Genomic DNA, 22055 nt, shown 5'->3' on the forward strand with positions numbered 1-22055 from the left:
TAACTCTGGGGCTCTGCCGTGTTCCCAGACATGCACATTCGCAATTTGGATGCTTGAAATAGCAAAACCTTGGATGATCTTGATGCAACTGATTTGATATTTGTCAAAACCTTTCCCAAAGCACCCGGTTATTATCTATGCCTGTGACAACGTTATGCCAAATCCCATGCCTTATACCCATCTAACCCGTGTCACAGCATACTCGATCTGATGTCGGGAGTCCACGGTGGGGTTTGCATCTTTCTTTAGTGCCCCTAATGTGGCCAAAGAAAAAATGAACAAATCAAAGCCCCTATATGAAACCAGAACAAAGCATTAAAAATAATTCAGGGGCACCTGGGTGGCTCAGTTGGTTAAATGTCCTACTTCAGCTCAGGTCATGGTCTCACAGTTCGTGGGTTCGAGCCCTGCGTCAGGCTCTGTGCTGACAGCACAGAGCCTGGAGGCTGCTATGAGTTCTGTGTCTCCCTCTCTCTTTCTGTCCTCCTCTGCTACTCATGCTCTGTCTCTGTCTCTCAAAAATAAATAAACATTAAAAAATTAAAAAAAAATAATTCAACAAGGGCTCCTGGGTGGCTCTGTTGGTTGAGCATCCACTCTTGATCTCGGCTCAGGTAATGATCTCAGGGTCATGGGATCAAACCCCATGTCAGGCTCCATGCTGAGCATGGAGCCTGTCTCTCTTTCCCTCTGCCCCTTTCCTCCACTCACTCACTCTCTCTCAAATAAGGAAGGACAGATGGATGGACGGAAGGAAGGAAAGAAGGAAGGAAGGAAGGAAGGAAGGAAGAAGGAAGGAAGGAAGGAAAGAGAAAGAAAGAAAGACAGAAAGAAAGAAAAATTCAACAAAAGTAATCAAAATTACTTCTAACTCAAATCCTGTAGACTTCAGTTTTATCATTATTTTTGTAATTATGAAACTTCCATTTCCTTCTCTCTCAGGGGTGGACTTGCTTTTTTAAAATACTGGAAATGGAATCTTACTGAAAAATATAATATGGCTATTGATTTGTTAACTTTGTATTTCCACAAGAGAGGAACTGGATTGGCAGAGGGACTGAGTGGTGATATTGCAGTTGGAGCTGGTATTGCCTGGGCCACCAGCAGTGCTTCAGGGAAAAGTTTTGCCGACCACTTTTATTCAGACGGTGTGGTCTTCTCTGGCTAGGGCACTGGTAAGCCACTAATACGGTGGACTGAGTAGTTGGCCGAACCAACTCAGAAACCCTTGTGTGAGCTTCCCTCAGCCATGCTTCAGGTGTTTATTGAACATGTGCTTTACTGAGCCCAGCAGAGAAAACCAGAGTGTGATATGAGTGAAGCTCTCTGCCTTTGAGGCTTAACATCTGGGTGGTCATGGGAGATGAATAGAAGTGAAACAAAATATAACTAATATTTGTAAATATACAAAAATGCTACTTAGAAATTTTCAACTATTTTAAACATAAAACCATAGTTCAGTGTGATAACTAATTTGCCAATGGAGTTTGTAGAAGGCAGAGATAATTCTGTTGGAGTATTCTGGAGGCTTCGGGGAAGGGAAGGAATTAAAATGGGCCTTGGAGGGAAGTGTGGGAAGGGAGGATGCTGGGACTTTCCAGGTTGGAGAATAGCATTAGCAAAGATAGGAGTGTTAGGGTAAGACAGTGATTTGAACAACACTTTTTTGGGAATGCTTGATTGTGTCATAGTGGTCGCGCCTGAGAGCAACAGGGGGACCCAACTGTGAAGGGTCTGAGGTGCCAGGCTTGGTTTCCATGACATGTAGAGGATACGGGAGTTTCTTCTCAGGAGGAAACACCGTATTCAGAGCTGCCTTGGGGAGATCCATCACGCAGTGCAAGGTGGGCTGGGTAAAGTATGGAGGGTAGGTGGGCACCAGAGGGTCCTGCTCCAGAGGGCAGGTCAGGAATCCCAGTCCTGAGTTGGGAGGTCCTCTTGCTGCTATCTCTATTGAGGTCCTCTCGCTGTCCTGCCTTCACTGCATCCTTTCCCTGTGCTCAGAGGAGTGCTTCACAGTGTACACAGATAATTACCCATCTTCCCAGTTTTTTTAAGGGTAGCTGATGGGTAGCATAATCCTGTTGATATTCTTGAAAGGGCTAACGACAAAAAGTGTGTGTGTGCATGTGTGTGCATGGAGAGAGAGGGGAAAACCTTATTATAAAGGTAATGTCAGTTCATTGCAGAATGGGGAAAATAGAAGCATGTAAAGAAAAAAAAAGAAAATTACTCATGATCTTGCCACATAATAGTATTTACTGACAAGTACTGAGTTTTTCCTTCAAGTTGTTTTATCTATGCATAAATATAGGCATGAGATATAAACAATTTTTAACAAAATTGAGATTATGCTTTATGTGTTTTCAGCCTGCTCTTATGTATACTGCTTGAGCATATGATTATTTTTCACGTGTCATAAAACTATTTGAATCCATACTGAATGGCTGCATAATATTCCATTGAATGGGTTTAGCCTACTTTATTTAATCATTCTATCAGATATTTGTGTTGTTTCCAATTTTTTATTATTATAAATAACACTAAGATGATCATATAGGTGCATTAGCCTTTTATTGGGTCCCTGATGGTTTCTTTGGACAGATTCCTAGAAGAGAAATGACAGGATCAAAGTTATGAATATTTATGAGTCTGGTTCCATATTGCCACATTGGTTTCCAGAACGGTCCTGCCAATTTATCCTTGCTTCAACACTGAGTGTCTGCCTCCTTCACCCCACTGCCTTTGCCATGGTCACCAATATCCTCTATGTTGCCGGATTCAGTGGTCAATTCTCAGTGCTCATCCTACTTAAGTCTCAGCTGCATTTGTCACTGTTGAATATTCTTTTCTCTGGGACTCTCTTACCTTGGTTTCAAGGTTTTGAGGACACTGCACTCTCTGGGTTTTCCTTGCCATCTTACACTCCTTTTCTGGTGCCCCCTTTTCTCTTTGACCCTTAAGCAGGGCAGAGGGTTCAGTTTTATATTTACTGTCTTGTTGCCTCCAGATCACATCTATTTTTTAAAAATTTTTAAATGTTTTTATTTATTTTTGAGACAGAAAGAGACAGAGAATGAGCAGGGGAGGGGCATAGAGAGAGGGAGGCACAGAATCCAAAGCAGGCTCCAGGCTCTGAGCTGTCAGCACAGAGCCTGATGTGGGGCTTGAACTCATGGACCATGAGATCATGACCTGAGCCGAAGTCGGACGCTTAACTGACTGAGCCACCCAGGCACCCCTAGTTTCACATCTTTAAATGGTATCAAACAGTGATATCCCCTAAATTCTTATCTGTAGTCCAGCCCACTCTGAAAATAAGCCTTGTCTACCACTTGTCTACTTAACCTTTTTTGGATGCCTATTAGCTGTCTTAAACTTAGCCTTTCTACCGTCATGTTTTTTATTTCCAAGGCCCCAAGCCTGCCCTTCCACAGGCTTTCCTATCTTATAAACACTGATTTTGTTTTCCCAGTTTTTCAGGCCAAAATCCTATCAGGCAATTTGAATTATTTCCAGTTTTTGATTATGATAAGCAACATCAAGATGCACAGAAAGTAGAAAACTTAAAAAAATTTTTTTTAATGTTTATTTTTGAGAGAGAGAGGGAGAGACAGACAGAGTGTAAGTTGGGGGGGGGGCAGAGAGAGAGGGAGACACAGCATCCAAAGTGGGATCCAGGCTCTGAGCTGTCAGCACAGAGCGCGATGTAGGGCTCGAACCCATAAACTGTGAGATCGTGACCAGGCTGAAGTCAGACGCTTAACTGACTGAGCCACCCAGGTGCCCCTAAGGTAGAAAACTTTTTAATGGCTCTCCTCACTTTCTCTTATACTGTGCATGTCATCTGTAAATGGACCCTTTTGACTTTTCCTTTAAAATATACCCAGGGGCGCCTGGATGGCTCAGTGGGTTAAAGCATCTGGCTCTTGGTTTGGGCTCGGGTCATGATCTCACTATTTGTGAGATCAGGTCCTGGGTTAGGCTCTGCGCTGGCAGGGCGGAACCTGCTTGGGATTCTCTCTCACCCTTTCTCTTTGCCCCTCCCCTGCTCTCACGTGCTCTCTCTCTCTCTCTCCCTAAATAAATAAATAAACATTTAGAAAAATAAAATAAAATTGTACCCGGAAATGGACCACATCTCAGTACCTCAGCGCTCGCCTTAGCCCGGGCCAACAGCCGCTCCCTCTGGGTCGTTACGGTGGCCTCCACCTGGACTCTGATAATGTTGCTGTTCCCCACCTCCTGGGATCCTCTATGCAACCAGCATGGCAGCCACAGTGAAAAGATCAAAATATAAACCCTGGCCTATCAGTGCCTTGCTCCGAGCCCACCAGTGCTTTCCAGATCACTTGCGGTAAAGCCAGGGTGCTTCTATCACCCACAGACCCCCTTTCCAACACTGGGCCTCCTTCCCTCTTCGCTAGCTCACTGAACTCCTACAGCCTTTTTCGAATGGCACCTTCCCAGGGAGCCTTTCCTGACCCTCTGCCAAAAGTGCAGCCTCGCTTCCTCTGCACTTTCTGTCTCCTTTCCTGCTTTATTTGGCTCTGAAGGACTTGTCACCATCTGATAAGCTACAGATTTTACTTATTTGTTTGTTTACTATCTATTCTTCTCCCCCTAGCATGTATGCTCCCTGAGGGCAGGGATTCTCATTTGGTTTGATTATTGCTCTAATTCCAGTCTTTATAATTGAGCCTGGCATAAAGACTCAGTAAATAGTGTTTATGTGTTTGTTTGATTGGTTTTAAATTTTCCTCAGCACATTGTTCTATGTCATTTCGTGCCTAATTGTGTATTTTATTTATTTATTTATTTATTTATTTATTTATTTATTTATTTATTTTAAAGTGTATTTATTTATTTTGAGAGAGACAGAGGGAGCATGAGCTGGGAAGGGGCAGAGAGAGAGGGAGAATCCCAAACAGGCTCCCTGCTATCAGTGCAGGGCCTGATGCTGGTCTCAGAATCACAAGATCTGTGAACTGTGAGTGAGATCATGACCGGAGCCAAAATCAAGAGTCAGACACTTAACTGACTGAGCCACCAAAGTACCCCTGTATATCTTTACTTCTGTGTTGGTTTTTTTTTTTAATGTGGTAAGAGGCACATAACATAAAATTTACCATCTTAAACCATTTTTAAGAGTACAGTTCAGTGGTGTTAAATGCATTCACATTGTTGTGCAGCCAGTGTCCAGACTCCTTTCATCTTGCAAAACTAAAAGTCTCTACTCATTAAGCAACTCCTCATTCTCCATTTCCCCCAGCTCCTGGCAGCCATCATTGTACTCCCAGTCTCCGTGAATTTGACTACTCTAGATACCACATGTAAGTGGAATCATATAGTATTTGTCTATTTGTGACTGGCTTATTTCACTTCACGTAACATCCTTGTGTTTCATAATGATGTAGTGTATGTCAGAACTGCTTTCCTTCTTATGACTGGATAATATTTGATTGTGTGTATATGCCACGTTCTGTTTATCCATTCCTCCATCAATGGACATTTGGGTTGCTCCCAGCTTTGGGCTGTTGTGAATAATGCTTTTATGAACATGGGTGTACAAGCATCTCTTTGAGACCTTGCTTCAGTCCTTTTGGGTATATATCCAGAGGTGAAAATGCTAGTTCATCTGAAACTCCACTTTTAATTTTATGAAGAACCACCATACTGTTTATCATGGCGGCTGTACCATTTTACATTCCCACATGCCCACAGTGTGCAAGGGTTCCATTTTCTCCACATCCTCACCAACACCTGTTATTTTCTAGTTTTATTTTCCGTCTTTTTTGATCATAGCTATCCCAGCGGGTGTGAGGTGTGGTATCTCATTTGTGGTTTTTATTTGCATTTCCCTAATGATTAGTGATGGTCAGCATCTTTTCATGTACTTTTTGGCCAATTATACACACACACACACACACACACACACATATATATATATTCATACATACATATACATATTTGGGGGGAATGTCTATTCAAGTACTTTGCCCATTTTTTTAATCCAGTTGTTTGTTTTATGTAGTTGAGTTGTTTTTGTGCTTTTTCCTCCCTGATTGGCCTCGATGGCTGTTGCTTTATTGGTGGTGCTTATGTTAAATTCTGAAGGACAAGTAGAAATATGCTTAATACAATGGGTTGGGTAGAAAGATGGGGAGTCTAATCTTGGCAAAGTGAATGGCATGCATAAATGGTAATAGGTGAAAGAGACATGTATATGCATAAATATGCATTGATGTGCATCTGTAAAATGTGTATGTAGTTTATATTTTTTTCAGTATAGGATTTATATGTATATATATAAGTCTAGATACATTATGCATATATTATGATTAAGGTTTCCTAACAATACTGTTGACATTTTATGTTGGATAATTATTTGTTGTAGGATGCTGTCCTGTACATTGTGATGTGTTTAGCAACACCTCTGGCCTTAATCACTAGATGCCAGTAACTCCCTCTGCTGCCCCCAATTGTGGTAATTACAGTGTCTTTATACATTGGTAAATGTCCATGGGGGCATCATGTCCCCCACCCTGCCCCCATTGAGAGCCACTGATACAAGAGGAGGTGCTGGATGGATGGATGGATGGATAGACAGAAAGACAGAGAGATGGGTAGACGGATGGCAGTGGAGGGGAATGCTGGTATATCATTATATCATGATTAAAAGCCTTATCTATAACAGGCTCTATTTGTGTATAAGTCAATACTCAACAATATATGAATTACGTCAGTGGTTTAGGGGTCAGCTTAAAGAACATCTTTCTTATATTCTTTGTGAGCTTGTATTGATACTATTGTTATTGAACACTAACTGTGCTCAGTATCTCCCATTAAGACTCAATTATATAGTAAATTATAGCATTTCTCCTTTTCCATTCAGAGGAGAATCTACTTGTCTTCTGAGACCATGTTCAAAGCATTGACCAACAATATGTTCCTTTGCACTCCTGGGTTCTCTGGCAGAGCGAGAAACTGAGAAACCTTTAGCTTTCACCCATTTTATAGATGGCACACAGACCAGAGAGGATCCAACTGAATGAAATTACATATTCATTGGTGATATTGTAAGACTTGCCAAACAACAGGAAAAGGTGCATTCTGGAAAGAGTTGTGGGGAGGATTGTGACCTCTTCAATACTAATTTTGACTGGTTTAGGCATAAATAAACTTGACAGGCTTGTGAAAGCATAAGACTAAGCACAGCCCCCACCTGATTCCTGACCTTCACCCATGTCCTTTGTGATTTGCAAAACCCCATTAAAATTAGGGGTGCTGTTACTCAAATTCCTGAGGAATTTCCTGCAAAAAACATTACAAACTAAAAAAAAAATTCTAAATGTTGGTGAGCTCTAAACCTTGTCTATTTCTAATCTGAGATACAGACAATTCACATACAGTAAACAGCCAGATCCATAGAGACCAGTTATATGAGGTTTTCACCCCTAAGGCAGTGATGTGTTTAATCTTTCATGTGCTGGAGCTTTGCACTGAAGAGAGGAGAGTGGTCATTCATTCAAAGCCACAAACAAATTTAGCAAATTCCCAATTACCTACTGATTGGTGTTCATTTTGGCAGTGTTGATATTTGCTAATAAAGTGTTTTTCTTAAAATATTACCAGCAGTGTAAAGCACATGTAAAATGTAGTTGTTTTTTTTTTTCTCTTTTACCCTTTCATGGTATTCCTAATTGTGGTTAAAAAAAAAAAATACACCTAACGTGAAATCTGCTCTCTTATCAAACTCTTCAAATTGTACAATACACTGTTATTAACTGTAAGCACGGATGTTGTATAGCAGCTTTTTAGAACTTTATCATCTTGCACATCTGAAACTCTTTTCACCGAACAGCAACTCCCCTCTCTCCCTACCACCTATCTGTTTCATCTTCATCCACAAAGCTCAGGAATCATGGGAGCCAAGAGGGAGGCACATAATCCTCAAATTGCTTCAATTTGTCTCCAACCTGCTTGGCATCGCTTCTGACTTAAGTTGTGCTCTTACCCTGGGTGATTTAAAGATGAAGGTTAATGTTTATTTAGCAGTTATGGGCCTGTGCTAAGCTCTTGGAATCATTATCTCATGTAATCCTCTCAACAGCATTGTGAGTTAGATATGATTATTATCTCCTTTTATTTTATGAATTTATTTATTTATTTATTTAGAGAGCAATGTATTTATTTAGAGCAGCAAGAGAGAATCTCAAGTAGGCTCCACACCGAGCGTGGAGCCCAAAGTGGGACTCGATCCCACAACCGCGAAATCATGAGCTAAAATCAAGAGTCTGATGCTTAACTGACTGAGCTGCATAGGCGCCCCTATCTCCTGTTAACAGATGAGGTAAAGACTTGGAAAAATTGAGTAATATCCTCATGTTTACATGCAAAGTAGTAGAATGAGAATCTGAACTCAAACCACCTGTCCCCAGAGCCTATACTATTAATAACTCTGCTAAACCATAGTTGAAATACCCTTTTCCCCTTCCAGTACACACATACACCCACTGCAGATCTTATGTTAGGACAGCTGGATAAAAAATCAAAGCAAAAAGGAAGCAAAAGCAAAATAAAGCAAAGCAAAAATCTCCAAGGGAAGCTCTTCTCTGCTCATATTGTCAAAATCTCACAAATGCAGAGCTCACAGACATTGATTTTTATACCTCGATACCTGTAATTAAAAATTAAGGGGCAAGGGTTTTACATTTCTTGATTTCAGTAGTATTGTAACTTGGCCAAGAATCACATGCCTAGTTCAGAAATTCAGACTGCAGACATATTTAATTTGGGTACATTTTTTTAAAACTCTAACTCTAAATATTTTAAGAAAAGGTCTGCACCTTCCAAGTTGGCACATTCCTCACCACTCCTTGTCTTGCTTTTTTTGCTTCACTCACTTATTTTACCTGATTTTGCCCTCTTATGCATTTGCATTTGAAATCCTTGCTTAGCAGTCAAAATTTGGGTGGATATGGGATGATTTTCTTTACATATGTCATATATTAATATACAATACCCATATTTTACCTTGAGACAACTTCTGGCGAGGTATTTGCTCTCACATTATATTTATGTTACTATTATGGCCTCCTTTTTCTTCTTCTTCTTCCTCTTCCTCTTCCTCTTTCTCTTGTTTTTCTTCTCCTCCTCCTCCTCTGCCTCCTCCGCACTGACATATATTTCCTCTTTGTATTTCTACTCATTTAATTCTTCTTGGCTTCTTGGCCAGAGGTGGATATGAGTCACAGGAAGAAAAGGGCTTTCTTGAAGCTACATTGTTTGTTTGTTTGTTTTGGTGACTTTCGTAGAGATGCTTAAGAAAAGGATGAATGAAGACTTGCTCCTCTGACTTCTGCTCTTCTGCTGATAAAGATACTAACTTGCTGTGGTTTCAAGGTCCAGGAACGTGTTAGTATTGGGTGCAGGTGGTGGCATTTGAGCCGATCAGAGGAGGCAGTGGGAAAGTTGCTTTCCTCCTCTGAGCCTCTGTTTCCTTATCAATGCAACTGATGATACTTTTGTCACTTGATTTGTGGGAGATTTTGATAAAGTATCTGGTAGTGTGGCCAGTGCAGACTTGAAATCCAGAACATACAGGGCTGTTTCCCTTCATCTCATTCTTCTCAGAGGCTAGCACTGAATACAGACACTGGCAGTGATATCAAAGTATATGAAAGGGATTCTGATGAGAATGTCAGAGAAAGGTTGCAATAAAAATGTACGCCTGCCAGTAAAAGCTCTCTAAGACCACCACACAGTGTCAATATGCCTTATATATGAATTCATTAGTGGATGTGTGTGCATCCATATATGCAGCATCAATGTATGTGTGAGGGTGTATGTGTACATATATATGCAGTGTTTATGGATTAATGTGTGTGTATGTGTACATGTGTGTGCACCTATATGTGCAGCATTGATGTATGTGTGAGTATGTATGTGTACACATACATGCAGCATTTGTGTGTGGGTTGATGTGTGTGTGCATGTGTGTGTGTGTGCCCATACATATGTAGCATTGATGTATGTGTGAACAGGTATGTGTGCACATATATGCAGCATTTGTGTGTGGATGTGTGTTTATGTGTGTGTGTGTGTGTGTGTGTGTGTGTGTGTGTGCGCGCACATGTGCCCAGAAGGAAACTGCTAGGGGAAGAGAATACATTGCACTAGATATTTGATGGTAACCATTATTCAGTACATAGTAACTCATGGTATATAAAATGAAGTCCATTTATGATGTTGGTCTTATCTTCTAATTAAAATCATAGGCATGAAGCTTCTTTATACCTGCATAAAATAAGCAGTTTAATTTCTCTGCACCAGGGGAAAAATGATTTCATTGCCTGTTATGTAGCCTGTCAGCACATGGTGGGAGCAGGGCAGGGCTGCGATGAAAGCCTCATTCTTCCTCAGTGTTTGTCCTCTTAGACTTTGTGAGGAGGATAGATATGTCCTCTGAGGTTTCCTCAAGGGCAGCAGAGGGGTGCTTTTCTCAGTTGCCCCTCCCCCTTCATAGCCCCAAGGGCAGAGACTCTCTTCTGTCTATGAAAAACCCATCTCAGATCATTTCCCCTGGATTATTCATATAGGAATGGAAAAAATATTATACAGCATCCATTCCCTAAAAATTTGCTGATAACTAGTAATAACTTATTTCAATGAAGCCAAAGCAAATATTTGGGGAAAAGAAAGTAAGCTTGTCTTGGAAGCTGTAAAGGAATAAAAGAGGAAAAGGACTATGAATCTTAGCAGCTGAAGGGATTGAATCTATTTTAAAGCTTACTTTGTAATAGTGATATGTACTATAAGTAGCATTTAAAAAATCCTGCCATTAATAGTTTTATTTGATGAGGTATGGGTACGGGTTTTGGCTTTATTTTGTACTCTGGGCCCTGTGGTTCAGACCGTGGTAAGAAGTAGCCCTAACAACTGGTGGAACTATAGCCAAAGGCAGGAAAATCTGTAAGAGGAAATAAACTCGTTTGCTCATTCAGTCACTCAGCAAACATTAGGAACTCAAAGAAGCTAGGCGTAGCTGGATAATAAAGGTCAAAAGGGTTATGCTGCTGCTGCTGAAGCCAGAGACATGAGCAGGGGAGAGTTTGTCAGGCTATTTTAAAGATTTTAGGATATATGGGAAGATCAGTGATAAGTTCATCGAATGGTTTTAAGTAGGGGAATGTCAGAATCAAATAAGTTTTATATAGTACAATTATTGGGGTCACAGTGTACAAAGTAGATTGCTGGGGGGGGGGTGGAAAGGGCTATGTGACATCAGTGAGGTTGTCTAGAAGGTCTTACAGTGATGCAGTGCAGAAATTATCACATTTTGGGCTAAGGCAGTTATAAAGGGCAAAGAGAGAGAGAGAGAAACTAGATCTGATTTTAGAGTTAATTAGTAGGTAAAATATACAGGGCTCAAACACAATTTAATGTTAGGAGGTAAGTAGAAAAGCAGAGTCAAGGCTGAATCTTGGGTTTTGGCTTTATACTGAATCATTGGTAGAAACAGTAACTGAGTCAGGACACAGTGGAAGATGGGTAGAGCTGGGAGGAGGTACAGTGTGAGGAATGTTGAATTTGAGGTGTTTGTGGACCTTCAGATAGAACAATCTGCCAGGAAGCTGAGGCTGAGACGAGAGGAGACCTCAGGTTGAGATTTAATTTATGAGTTGTCCCCAGAAAGATAGCAATAATAATAATACAAAAAAAAAGCTTGGAAGAAGTCCCTGAGGAACGGTGTGTTGAATAAAAACCCTCAACTGAGGGTTGAGGAGTGGTCATATTATAATTTTTTTTTAATGTTTATTCATTTCTGACAGAGAGAAAGGGAGTGTGAGCGGGGGAGAAGAAGAGAGAGAGAGGGAGACAGAATCCGAAGCAGGCTCCAGGCTCTGAGCTGTCAGCAACAGAGCCCAATGAGGGGCTCGAACACATGAACTGTGAGATCATGAGCTGAGCCAAAGTCAGAGGCTCAACCAACTAAGCCACCCAGGCGCCCCAAGGAGTGGTCATATTATAGAGATCAGAGAAAGCTGAGTACTCAAAAGAGATGAAAAGGAAGGCTAGATGAGTGTGATGTTATGGAAGCCCTGGAAGAGAACACTTCAGGGAGGATGGAATTGCCGTGGTATCAAAGACTGTTAGGAGTTCCATGATGGGAAAGGTCTGAGTGTCTAAATGTCTGTTGGATTAAATACTGGAAAGTCAGTCACATGTGCAGTGAGGCCAATGTCACTGAGGTACTGTAAGTAGAAGTCAAAGTGCACTGATTGGAGGGAGCTTTTACATACATACTGGAAGATAAATAATAATTATAGCTATCCCTTGTCAAGACTGTGTGTTCAAGGCCATTTTGGCTTCTTGTGATACTCAATTATTGTTGTGGCAACTGAGGCCTCTAGAGTTAAGTAGGTTTCCAAGTGACCCATTGTGAACAGAGAAGTGTTGAGTTTGAATCTGCTCCTTCTGATGCCAAAGTGTTTTTAGTCTATACCATTCTGTCCATCTGGCTTGGGGAAGACACACTTTCCTGAGCAGCAGTCTTTGCCCCAGGGGCCTTTGGGGATAGGTGCTTTGGAAAATCTCGAAAACAAAGGGATCATTGAGACCACTTAAGTCAATTAAATCACTGAAACAATTCATTCAGAAAGAACAAAACAAACAGTGGGATAATAAGGGGATCCTTTTCATGATTAAAGGGCAGTAAGAACAATAGCGTGATGAAGAGCGACAGGAATTGAGGGAGGGAGAGGGAGGAAGAGAAATTTGTGATGGTCTCAAGGTCAGGGGACAGAGGACCGTAAGAATATGCTCCCACTACTTAAAGGCTGGACATCAAAAATGAAAGTACTTATAAGATGGACATCACAAAACAAAGCCTCATTTGTATGCAGACCTAACCATGCACAATATTCCAGCTCCCTTCAGCAATGAAGGACTAAATCAGGGGGGAAATGCCAATATTTCATAGAGAGACCCACGTGCCCCTTCCTGTGCTGTGATATGCAAGTACAGATGACTTTATATTTATGCTTTAATTTCTTGTAGTAGTTCTCTTATGCTAACTCTGTCAATATTTTCTCCCCTCTCCTTTAGATCATGCTTCTTAGTGATCCTGAAATGGAGAGCAGCTTACTGATCAGCTCAGATGAGGGGGCCACCTATCAGAAGTACCGGCTCACCTTCTACATCCAGAGTCTGCTCTTCCATCCCAAGCAGGAAGACTGGGTGCTGGCCTACAGTCTGGATCAAAAGGTGAACAAACACTGTTTTTATTTGCATCTTGTCACCCAGGTACCACCTGGGGAAAAACGCTTGTTTACTCAGTCCCAATTTTGGAAGGGATTCAATGACATTTCATCATCCATCTGGGTTGATTTTGTCTGCAGCAACGAACTTTCTTTTCTACTCTTCAGTATCAAAATATGCAGGCAGGTGCATTTCACGTATTGGCAGTGCTGTTTATCATTTCATAGGCTGAAGATGATTTTCTCTATAATTTTACTCATTTGACCTTTAAAACAACCCTGTGAAGTAAGTAGGGAATGTGTATTCATAATAATTTGCTGGTGACTATAGTAAACAAAGGTGCAGAAGGGCTGAGGTGTTTGTTCAAGCCTGCCGAGCTAGTCATTGGAAGAGCCGGAGCTCAAATGCGTATTGTCAGATTCCAAGTCTAGGGCATATTCCAGCATACCATGTGGTGTTGATTTGGTAAAATTTGAATATACCATTGCTTGTAGTTTAGCAAAGGAAGGGAAGTCCCAAACATGTCCATTTTGTTGTTTTCTATAAGTACCTTCAAGATATAATGACTCGATAAATCCTCCTCTTCGAGCTCAAGATCCATTTACCCATCTGTGTACTCGACCTTGACTCTCATGTGTCTCGGATGCCTCTTGATTCAACATATTCCAAAAATGAACTTTGCTCTCCCTCCAACATAGCTGGTTCTCTTCCAGTGTTCCCTGATTGTATCCATTTGTTGGCAAAAGGTAGAAACCTGGGAGTTATCCTTCATACTTCCTTGTTGCAAACCTGGTGTCTGTAATCTGTCATTCTTATCTCTATCTCTTAATTCCATGGACCCTTTGATTACCACCACCACTCAAACATGGGTTATATCTGTCGTTTGAGCTGTGACCAGAGCCTCTTCCAGTGTGTTTACACTATAACCTGAACAACCTATTTTCCAAATGTAGATCTTAGGATTTCATCATTTTCTCATTGCTCACAGAATAAAGACCGAAGTCCTTTGTAGGATCTGTTAAGATTTCCTTAGCTGGTCCCTCCTCCGTCTTGACTCAAGATTATCACTTTCCCTTGAATGGCTTTCTTTCAGTTTGTCACCCCAGCTGTTTCCCTGGCTCCATTTCCTGGGCCTGGAATCTTTTTCCCCGAAATCAACTTTGTCACTGTCAGATCTCAGTTCTAGCATCACTTTCTCAGGACCTCTTCCCTAAACTCCCTGACAAAGTTAAATGCTCCTTGGTGTTGTTTCCCATAATGCTGTATACCCCCCTTCAGAATGCCTGTCACTGTTGAAATTTTACATTGATTTATGTGATATTAGGATTATCTATATTCCTCACTAGACTATAAGCTCCAGGAGGGCAGGGCCAGGTTTGGTTTTACTCTCTGATTTAACACCAGTGCTGACACAGTGCCTGGTACTTAATAAGTGCTCAGTAATTTTTGTGAGGTGAACAAATTAGTGGATGAATGCATAAATGCTATGGTAATGAGCCCGCTGTAACTGATCAACTTACACTTAAGAGACTTTAGACTATGCTTCTTTGTATTGCCTTAGTACAGAACCTAGGTACAGTGCTTGATGACAAACTGTTATGTAATAATGTTGTGAAATCAATCAGTGAAAGAAAATAGATAATTATCAGCACTGTCTAGCGGAGAGATATCTACAGATTAACCTTAACTGAAATAGCTTTTTCTGTTCTCTCTTAAATCCTGAAACAGTTGCTTCTCTGTATATATTTAAATATGGGATTGTAAATATGAGTGTGTGTGTGTGAGAGAGGGAGAGAGAGATGTCAGCACCTTTAAACAATAATTTCAACATAACCTTTATATGTCTCATTAATGGAGCCTCATGGTGGGTTCCAGGTGCTTAATGCAATCCCCTAAGGACACCCATATGACATTTGCAGAGCAAAAGCCACTGCAAATACATTTCTTTCATGGCATCAAGTGGATATTGTATGAAAGACTTAGCCAAATGTCAGGTAGTCTGTGAGTTTAGATGCTTAGTGTTGCTAGGAATTTCGAAGCTGTATTGAAAAAATAATAATTTATTTGGCTTTGTTAAAGGCTGAATAGTAATTTATCTAGATGATGCTCAGAAACCCGAAACTATATTTTTATTTATACAGAGACAAACTAGATTAGACCTCTCATGCCAAAAGATTAATAAACCAAATGCAGTGTGCCTTGTGTGTATCTAGAAGGAATATCCTTTAACTCCATCTCCATAGCGCTGTGAACATCTGGGCCATTGCTCAGGAAGTACTCTTGTGGATATAATGTGTTCAAAATACTTTCAGGCTTGGTGGCTGCTTTTTCACTTAGTAAAAATATTTGGAAATGTGGCAGTGGGTGTTGATGGATTTTCCTAATCACGCTGCACATTTCTGGATGTATTATTCCTTAGGTACTCTTTCTTGTTGACATCTTTTGCATAAAGTGGCTGGATGTTCTTCAGGCCCATAAAGTTTCTAACTGGTACCCTGCCATTCTTTTAAATAAATGGTGTGAGGAGGCAGATGATGCCCCTGGCAACATTTGCAGAGCTGGCATAAAACATGTAGCCTCAGTCATTCAGGGTGCAGAAGAGTTTTTCTTTATTTTGGAATGATTTATTGGTTTAGAGTCAAGGACAGTGATGCTATGCAGCAGCGGATGAAGAGGCAAGGGGAGTTGAGATTGATATACAAATGTCTTATTTCAGACTGGAGCCTTCTGTGATGTGCATGCATTGAGGCAGCTGGTTTCTTCTAGAGAAAATGAAAAGTGTTAGTATTAAGGTAACTGCAGCATCAAAGGGAGATGTTTGTGGTGAGGATTGAATCGATGTTTTCATTATTGTGCCTTTGATGAAATGCACTGGCAATTTCTTTAGAATCGGTAAGGCTATCTCGTTACGTTGTATGTATTACAAAAGACCTAATTGAATGATATTTTAAAGGGACAATATCCAGTTGCTTCACCTTCCAAATTGCTACCTCAAAGCTGCAGGAGACTTGCCAGGAGATCTCATTCAGTAAAGGCACTGCAGGAGAATTAAGGAAATACCTTCCGGATAGGACAAAATTGTAGCTAGAAATTGAGACATGAATATAACAACATGTTAGTTGAGATGCTGGATGGTAGGTTGTGAGCCAGCTAGGAAATGTTGTACTAGGAACTGTACTGGTTCAAGGCCAGGTTGTGGGAGATCACCCACTTCCAAAGTTGCAAAGGGGTGGCGAGGTAGCGACAAATGCATCTTGTACTTGACCCTGTACATGGGCCATGACTCTCCAATTTTGATGTGTCATGATGTAGCAGAGTTATTTTTGTTTCCTGTTCAGCTGGACCTGGACTTTTGACCAATTTCTTCCGTTCTGGCCATCCCGGGAGCTTCCCAGTTCCTGTGGCAGCTCTTCTTTTGCCCCACAGACAAAAGAAGAGATGACTTTATAAGAATGGAGATTCTTATAAATGGAGATGACTTTATAAGAATCTCGTGATTAAAAAACAACCAGCAAACATGATAGGTTATGGCTGATTAAATTGGAATAATAAGAGAACAGCTACTCTCTCCTCCCCTCCCCTCCCCAGTATTTCCTCTCCTCTCCTCTCCTCTCCTCTCCTCTCCTCTCCTCTCCTCTCCTCTCCTCTCCTCTCCTCTCCTCTCCTCTCCCCTCCCCTCCCCTCCCCTCCCCTCCCCTCCCCTCCCCTCCCCTCGCCTCGCCTCGCCTCACCTCTCCTCTTCTCTCTTCCCCTCTCCTCCCCACCTCTCTCCTTTCCTCTCCTCTCTCCTCTCCTCCCCTCCCCTCTCCTCTCCTCTCCTCCCCTCTCCCCTCTCCTCCCCTCCCCTCTCCCCTCCCCTGTCCCCTCCCTTTTCCCCTCCCCTCCCCAAATCAAAGCCTTAGAATGTCTTTTGAGGGCTGTGTATTTAGGAGTCAGGATTCTCTTTTGTTTCCACCAGGCTATGTCCTCATTGATGACTGAAACTACATTGTGATGTTTTGGATTAGCTGGAGGGCTCAATAATATTATTAAAACAGATTTTAAAAAAAGACTTCAAGACAGGTTTTGAGGATATTGCAGCCCTCTGAATGGATAGATGTTCTCATTGCTGTAGAAATCTGGATTTTTAAACATTCCTCATTTTGACAAGAGACTTGGTGTAGTTTTTTTTTTGTTATTTGTTTTGTTTTGTTTTTAATGGGCACATGCTCATGTATTTACAGATGCATACATCCTGGCACAGGGGTCTTCCACAAGAGACAGAGTTGAAAACAGCTATTTTTTTTCCTGTGGGAGAGGCAGAGTTACACAACTCTCTATTATCATTTGTCTACTTGGCAAAATGAAACATTAACAAATACAACTGGCTTTGGAGACCAGAGATGAGGAGCTCCATGGGATTTCAGACTCTGTTGTTTTTCAGACACTTCTGAGCTAGACTGGTCTAGAATTGCCAGTCATTTCCATTTAAAAACCACTTTCTGAAACGCTAGCACACATAATGCAGGCTTGCTGTTACAGTAGTTGGGGGGTGTGGACTGCTGTGTTTTTTTTTTGTTTGTTTGTTTTGGGTTTTTTTTGATCACCTGCTACCAGACAAGTTCAATAGTAGCTGACAGATTGACAAGCTGGTTAAGGAGCTGATGCAGTTTTGGTCATGGTCACTGGCAAAACAGAGTCCACAGTTGAAGAGGTGATGGTTGTTCCATGCAGGCTACTGGTTGGTGGACTCTATCTGGGGCTGCATGAACAGGGCACTGGTGAATTAGAGCATCTGGTGTGTGGAGGAACTGAAAATTCAAAAAGGAAGTTTAAACCTGTACTTCTGGAATGCTGGATACAAATGATGCTGTTCCTTTCATTTGTATTCTCCTGTAAACCCTCAGATTAGAAATGTAATTGTATTCAGAGCTCCAGGATTAGCAGGTGATGACAACTTTCCTCAGTAGCCATTGGCAGAAAAAGGCTTTATATCTCCCCACCTGGTGGGGATAAAGCTGCTGGGGATTAACTAGGGATGACCATGGTTTTGAAGCGTATCCTCCAGGGAACGAGAGTACTACTGAAGGGCACCTTCTATTTCAAGAAAAACATTGCAATTTCATTAGGTCTCTTCCATGCCTATAAAACCATTTGTGTATCATTTAAGAGAACAACAGTCCAGAGCTCCACTCACTTATGGCAAGCTGATCGTGCTCTTGGAGATATCTTGTGGGTATAGTGGGGAGGTGCTGTCTCCATCGCCATAGAAACACCAGTTTCCATGAGGCTATTTCATGTAGGTGAAAACAAAACAGTGGACCAAGAATGGCCCTATTTTTTTTTTATTAAGAAGATGGAACAACCTGTGTGTTATTCAAATATTACCACTAATCTATCTGAACTGAGCTCTGAATGACACAACTGGTTGAGTGTACAATATTAACTTGCATCCGGTGAGGGTCACACAGTAAAAATCTCTACCCATGGCAACTTTGCTCATGAGAACATTAGCTCAAAAGAACAATATGCCATAAAATTATGGATCTCATGGCCTTTGTCTTCCCAAACCTGCTTTTCTGTGTCAAGTTCCAGAGTTTCTGTGCTTTGCCTCTACATTCTAGGTGTCCATTTTGGTAAGCTGACACATTTCTGTCAGGGAAGAGAACATGAATATTTGCCAAAATAATTGATGGGAGATGCAGCATATATGTGTATTAAGTAGGGTACTCAGGGACCTTTTCCCAACATCTTCCCAAAGCAGTTCTGCTCTCATGGTAGAAATTCAGCCAAGACAGTATCTCGGCAAAGGAGGTGACTGCAGCCACAGGTGAGAAGGAGGTGGAGCAGCTCACAGCCTTCTCTGGATTCTTCCACCCGTTTCCTGTATGCAGTGACCATGTCTTCATGTACACACTGGTCCTTTGTGTTCACACTGCTGCCTAGTGTCCCCAACTCTGACCCTTTGCCTAATTCTGACCCTAGGTCTCCAGTATTCCAGTTGGACTCGGGAATTCTTTAGCTTGCCCCTTCCTTGGCAAGCCTCTCTAGACTTAGGAACTTATCTACCTGACCTGACCATACCTTCTATCCTGCTTCCATTCTCTGCCACCATCTTGACCAGTCATACTGGTATGACAGTGCCTGGCCTTTCATTCATTCATTCATTCATTCATTTATTTATTTATTTATTTATTTATTTATTTATTTTTAATTATTTTTAAATGTATTTATTGTTTAATTTACATCTAGGTGAGCATATAGTGCAACAATGATTTCAGGAGTAGATTCCTTAATGCCCCTTGCCCATTTAGCCCACCCCCCCACTCCAGCAACCTTCTGTTTCTTCTCTATATTTAAGAGTCTCTTACGTTTTGTCCCCTTCCTTGTTTTTCTATTTTTTTTTTGCTGCCCTTCCCTGATGTTCATCTGTTTAGTATCTTAAATTCCTCTTATGAGTGAAGTCATATGATCTTGTCTTTCTCTAATTTCGCTTAGCTTAATACCCTCTAGTTCTATCCATGTAGTTGCAAATGGCAAGATTTCATTCTTTTTGATTGCCAAGTAATACTCCACTGTATGTACATATGTACGTACATACGTATGTATGTACATGTATGTATGTATATACACACACACACATATACACACACACACATACACACACACACATACCACATCTTCTTTATCCATTCATCTGTCGATGGACATTTGGGTTCTTTCCATACTTTGGCTATTGTTGCTAGCGCTGCTATAAACATTGGGATGCATGTGCCCCTTTGAAACAGCACACCTGTATCCCTTGGATAAATATCTAGTAGTGAAATTGCTGGGTCATAGGGTAGTTCTATTTTTAATTTTTTCAGGAACCTCCATACTGTTTTCCGGAGTGGCTGCATCAGTTTGCATTCCCACCAGCAGGGTAAAAGAGATCCTCTTTCTCCTCATCCTCGCCAACATCTGTTGTTGCCTGAGTTGTTAATGTTAGCCATTCTGACAGGTGTGCAGTGATATCTCACTGTGATTTTGATTTGTATTTCTCTGATGATAAGTGATGTTGAACATTTTTTCATGTGTCAGCCATCTGGATGTCTTCTTTGGAGAAGTGTCTATTCATGTCTTTTGCCCATTTCTTCACTGGATTATTTGTTTTTTGGGTGTTGAGTTTGATAAGATCTTTGTAGATTTTGGGTACTAACCCTTTGTCTGATATGTCATTTGCAAATATCTTCTCCCATTCTGTCAGTTGCCTTTTAGTTTTGCTGATTTTTTTCTTTGCTGTGAAGAAGCTTTCTATTTTGATGAGGTCCCAATAGTTCATTTTTGCTTTTGTTTCCCTTGCCTCCAGAGACATATTGAGTAAGAAGTTGCTGTGGTCAAGGTCAAAGAGGCTGATCCCTGCTTTCTCCTCAAGGATTTTGATGGCTTCCTGTCTTACATTTAGGTCTTTCATCAATTTTGAGTTATTTTTGTGTATGCACCTGGCCTTTTAAAGTCAGAGTCAGTCTTGGGGTTCCTGGGTAGCTCAGTTGGTTAAGTGTCCAACTTCAGCTCAAGTCATGATATTGCAGTTTGTGAGTTTGGGCCCCATGTCTGTGCTCACAGCTCAGAGCCTGGAGCCTGCTTTGGATTCTGTGTCTCCTTCTCTCTCTGCCCCTTGCCCACTCACATTCTCTCTCTCTCTCTCTCACTCTCTCTCTCAAAAGTAAATAAACATTAAAAGAATTAAAATAAAGTCGGAGTCAGTCTTTAATCCTTTTCACTCAAGTTATAGCGTATATATAGGAAAGTTTACATCTCATGAGCTTGATGAATTTTCATAAACTGAATTCACCTATGAAACTAGCACCCTGATTAAGGAGCACATGACTAGCTTTCCAGAATCCCCCTTGTGCTCTGTGCAATCATTATGTTCCACCCCCAGTGGGGTCACCATCGATCAGGGTTGTTGTTTTTTTTTTTTTTTTTTTTTTTTTTTTTTTTTTTTAAATTTTTTTTTCAACGTTTATTTATTTTTGGGACAGAGAGAGACAGAGCATGAACGGGGGAGGGGCAGAGAGAGAGAGAGACAGAATCGGAAACAGGCTCCAGGCTCCGAGCCATCAGCCCAGAGCCTGACGCGGGGCTCGAACTCACGGACCGCGAGATCGTGACCTGGCTGAAGTCGGACGCTTAACCGACTGCGCCACCCAGGCGCCCCTGATCAGGGTTGTTTTTAATGTCATGCAGATGATTTCTGGATAAGGTGGTGAAGGAATAGACACAGATAAATTCCTTGGAAGGAAAGTTAGAAGACAGCAGGTGAGGGAAGTGATAGAGAAGGAGAATTTAAAAAACTTAAACTTTAAACCAAAGGCAATAATTCATTGATGTTGAATGAGCCTGATCCATCCAGAGCATTTGTAAGGAAACTTTCAAAAAATGCCCATTTACAATTAATTTCACAGGTTTCATTTTTAAAAATGTGTGTCTTTCTATGCCATAAGAACAATACCCTGTGTTGGCAAAGTTGTGATGAAACCCATATTCTGACATGATATTGATGGGCATGTGAATGAGTTTGCCTTCCTGGAAGACATCTTGGTGATGTGTATCAGAAGATGTACACGTATTCATAATTATAATCCAACGATTAACTTATTCCAGTTCTGAGACTACCAAGAGAATAACACTAAATACCACAAAGCTTTAGGTATGATGGTTTATCAAAGTCATTCATAATGGGGAAAACTGCATGGAAACTCATTCAATGACCAACATTAAGAGACTTTACATCATGGTCCATACATTTGACAGAATATTACACAGCCATC

At 41.1% G+C, this 22055-nt stretch overlaps 1 protein-coding gene across 1 annotated transcript in view; it reads left to right on the plus strand.

Annotated features, from left to right (window-relative positions):
• The window catches only part of SORCS3 (sortilin related VPS10 domain containing receptor 3), a 597388-nt gene that overhangs the window by 299125 nt on the left and 276208 nt on the right, over positions 1 to 22055 (plus strand). Inside the window, exon 4 of the mRNA XM_047826472.1 lies at positions 13111 to 13269. Coding sequence (XP_047682428.1) covers positions 13111 to 13269 — 159 coding nt within the window. The remainder of the gene's footprint in view (positions 1 to 13110; positions 13270 to 22055) is intronic.

Source organism: Prionailurus viverrinus, chromosome D2 (genome assembly GCF_022837055.1).
Source record: "Prionailurus viverrinus isolate Anna chromosome D2, UM_Priviv_1.0, whole genome shotgun sequence".
Classification (NCBI taxonomy): domain Eukaryota; kingdom Metazoa; phylum Chordata; class Mammalia; order Carnivora; family Felidae; genus Prionailurus; species Prionailurus viverrinus.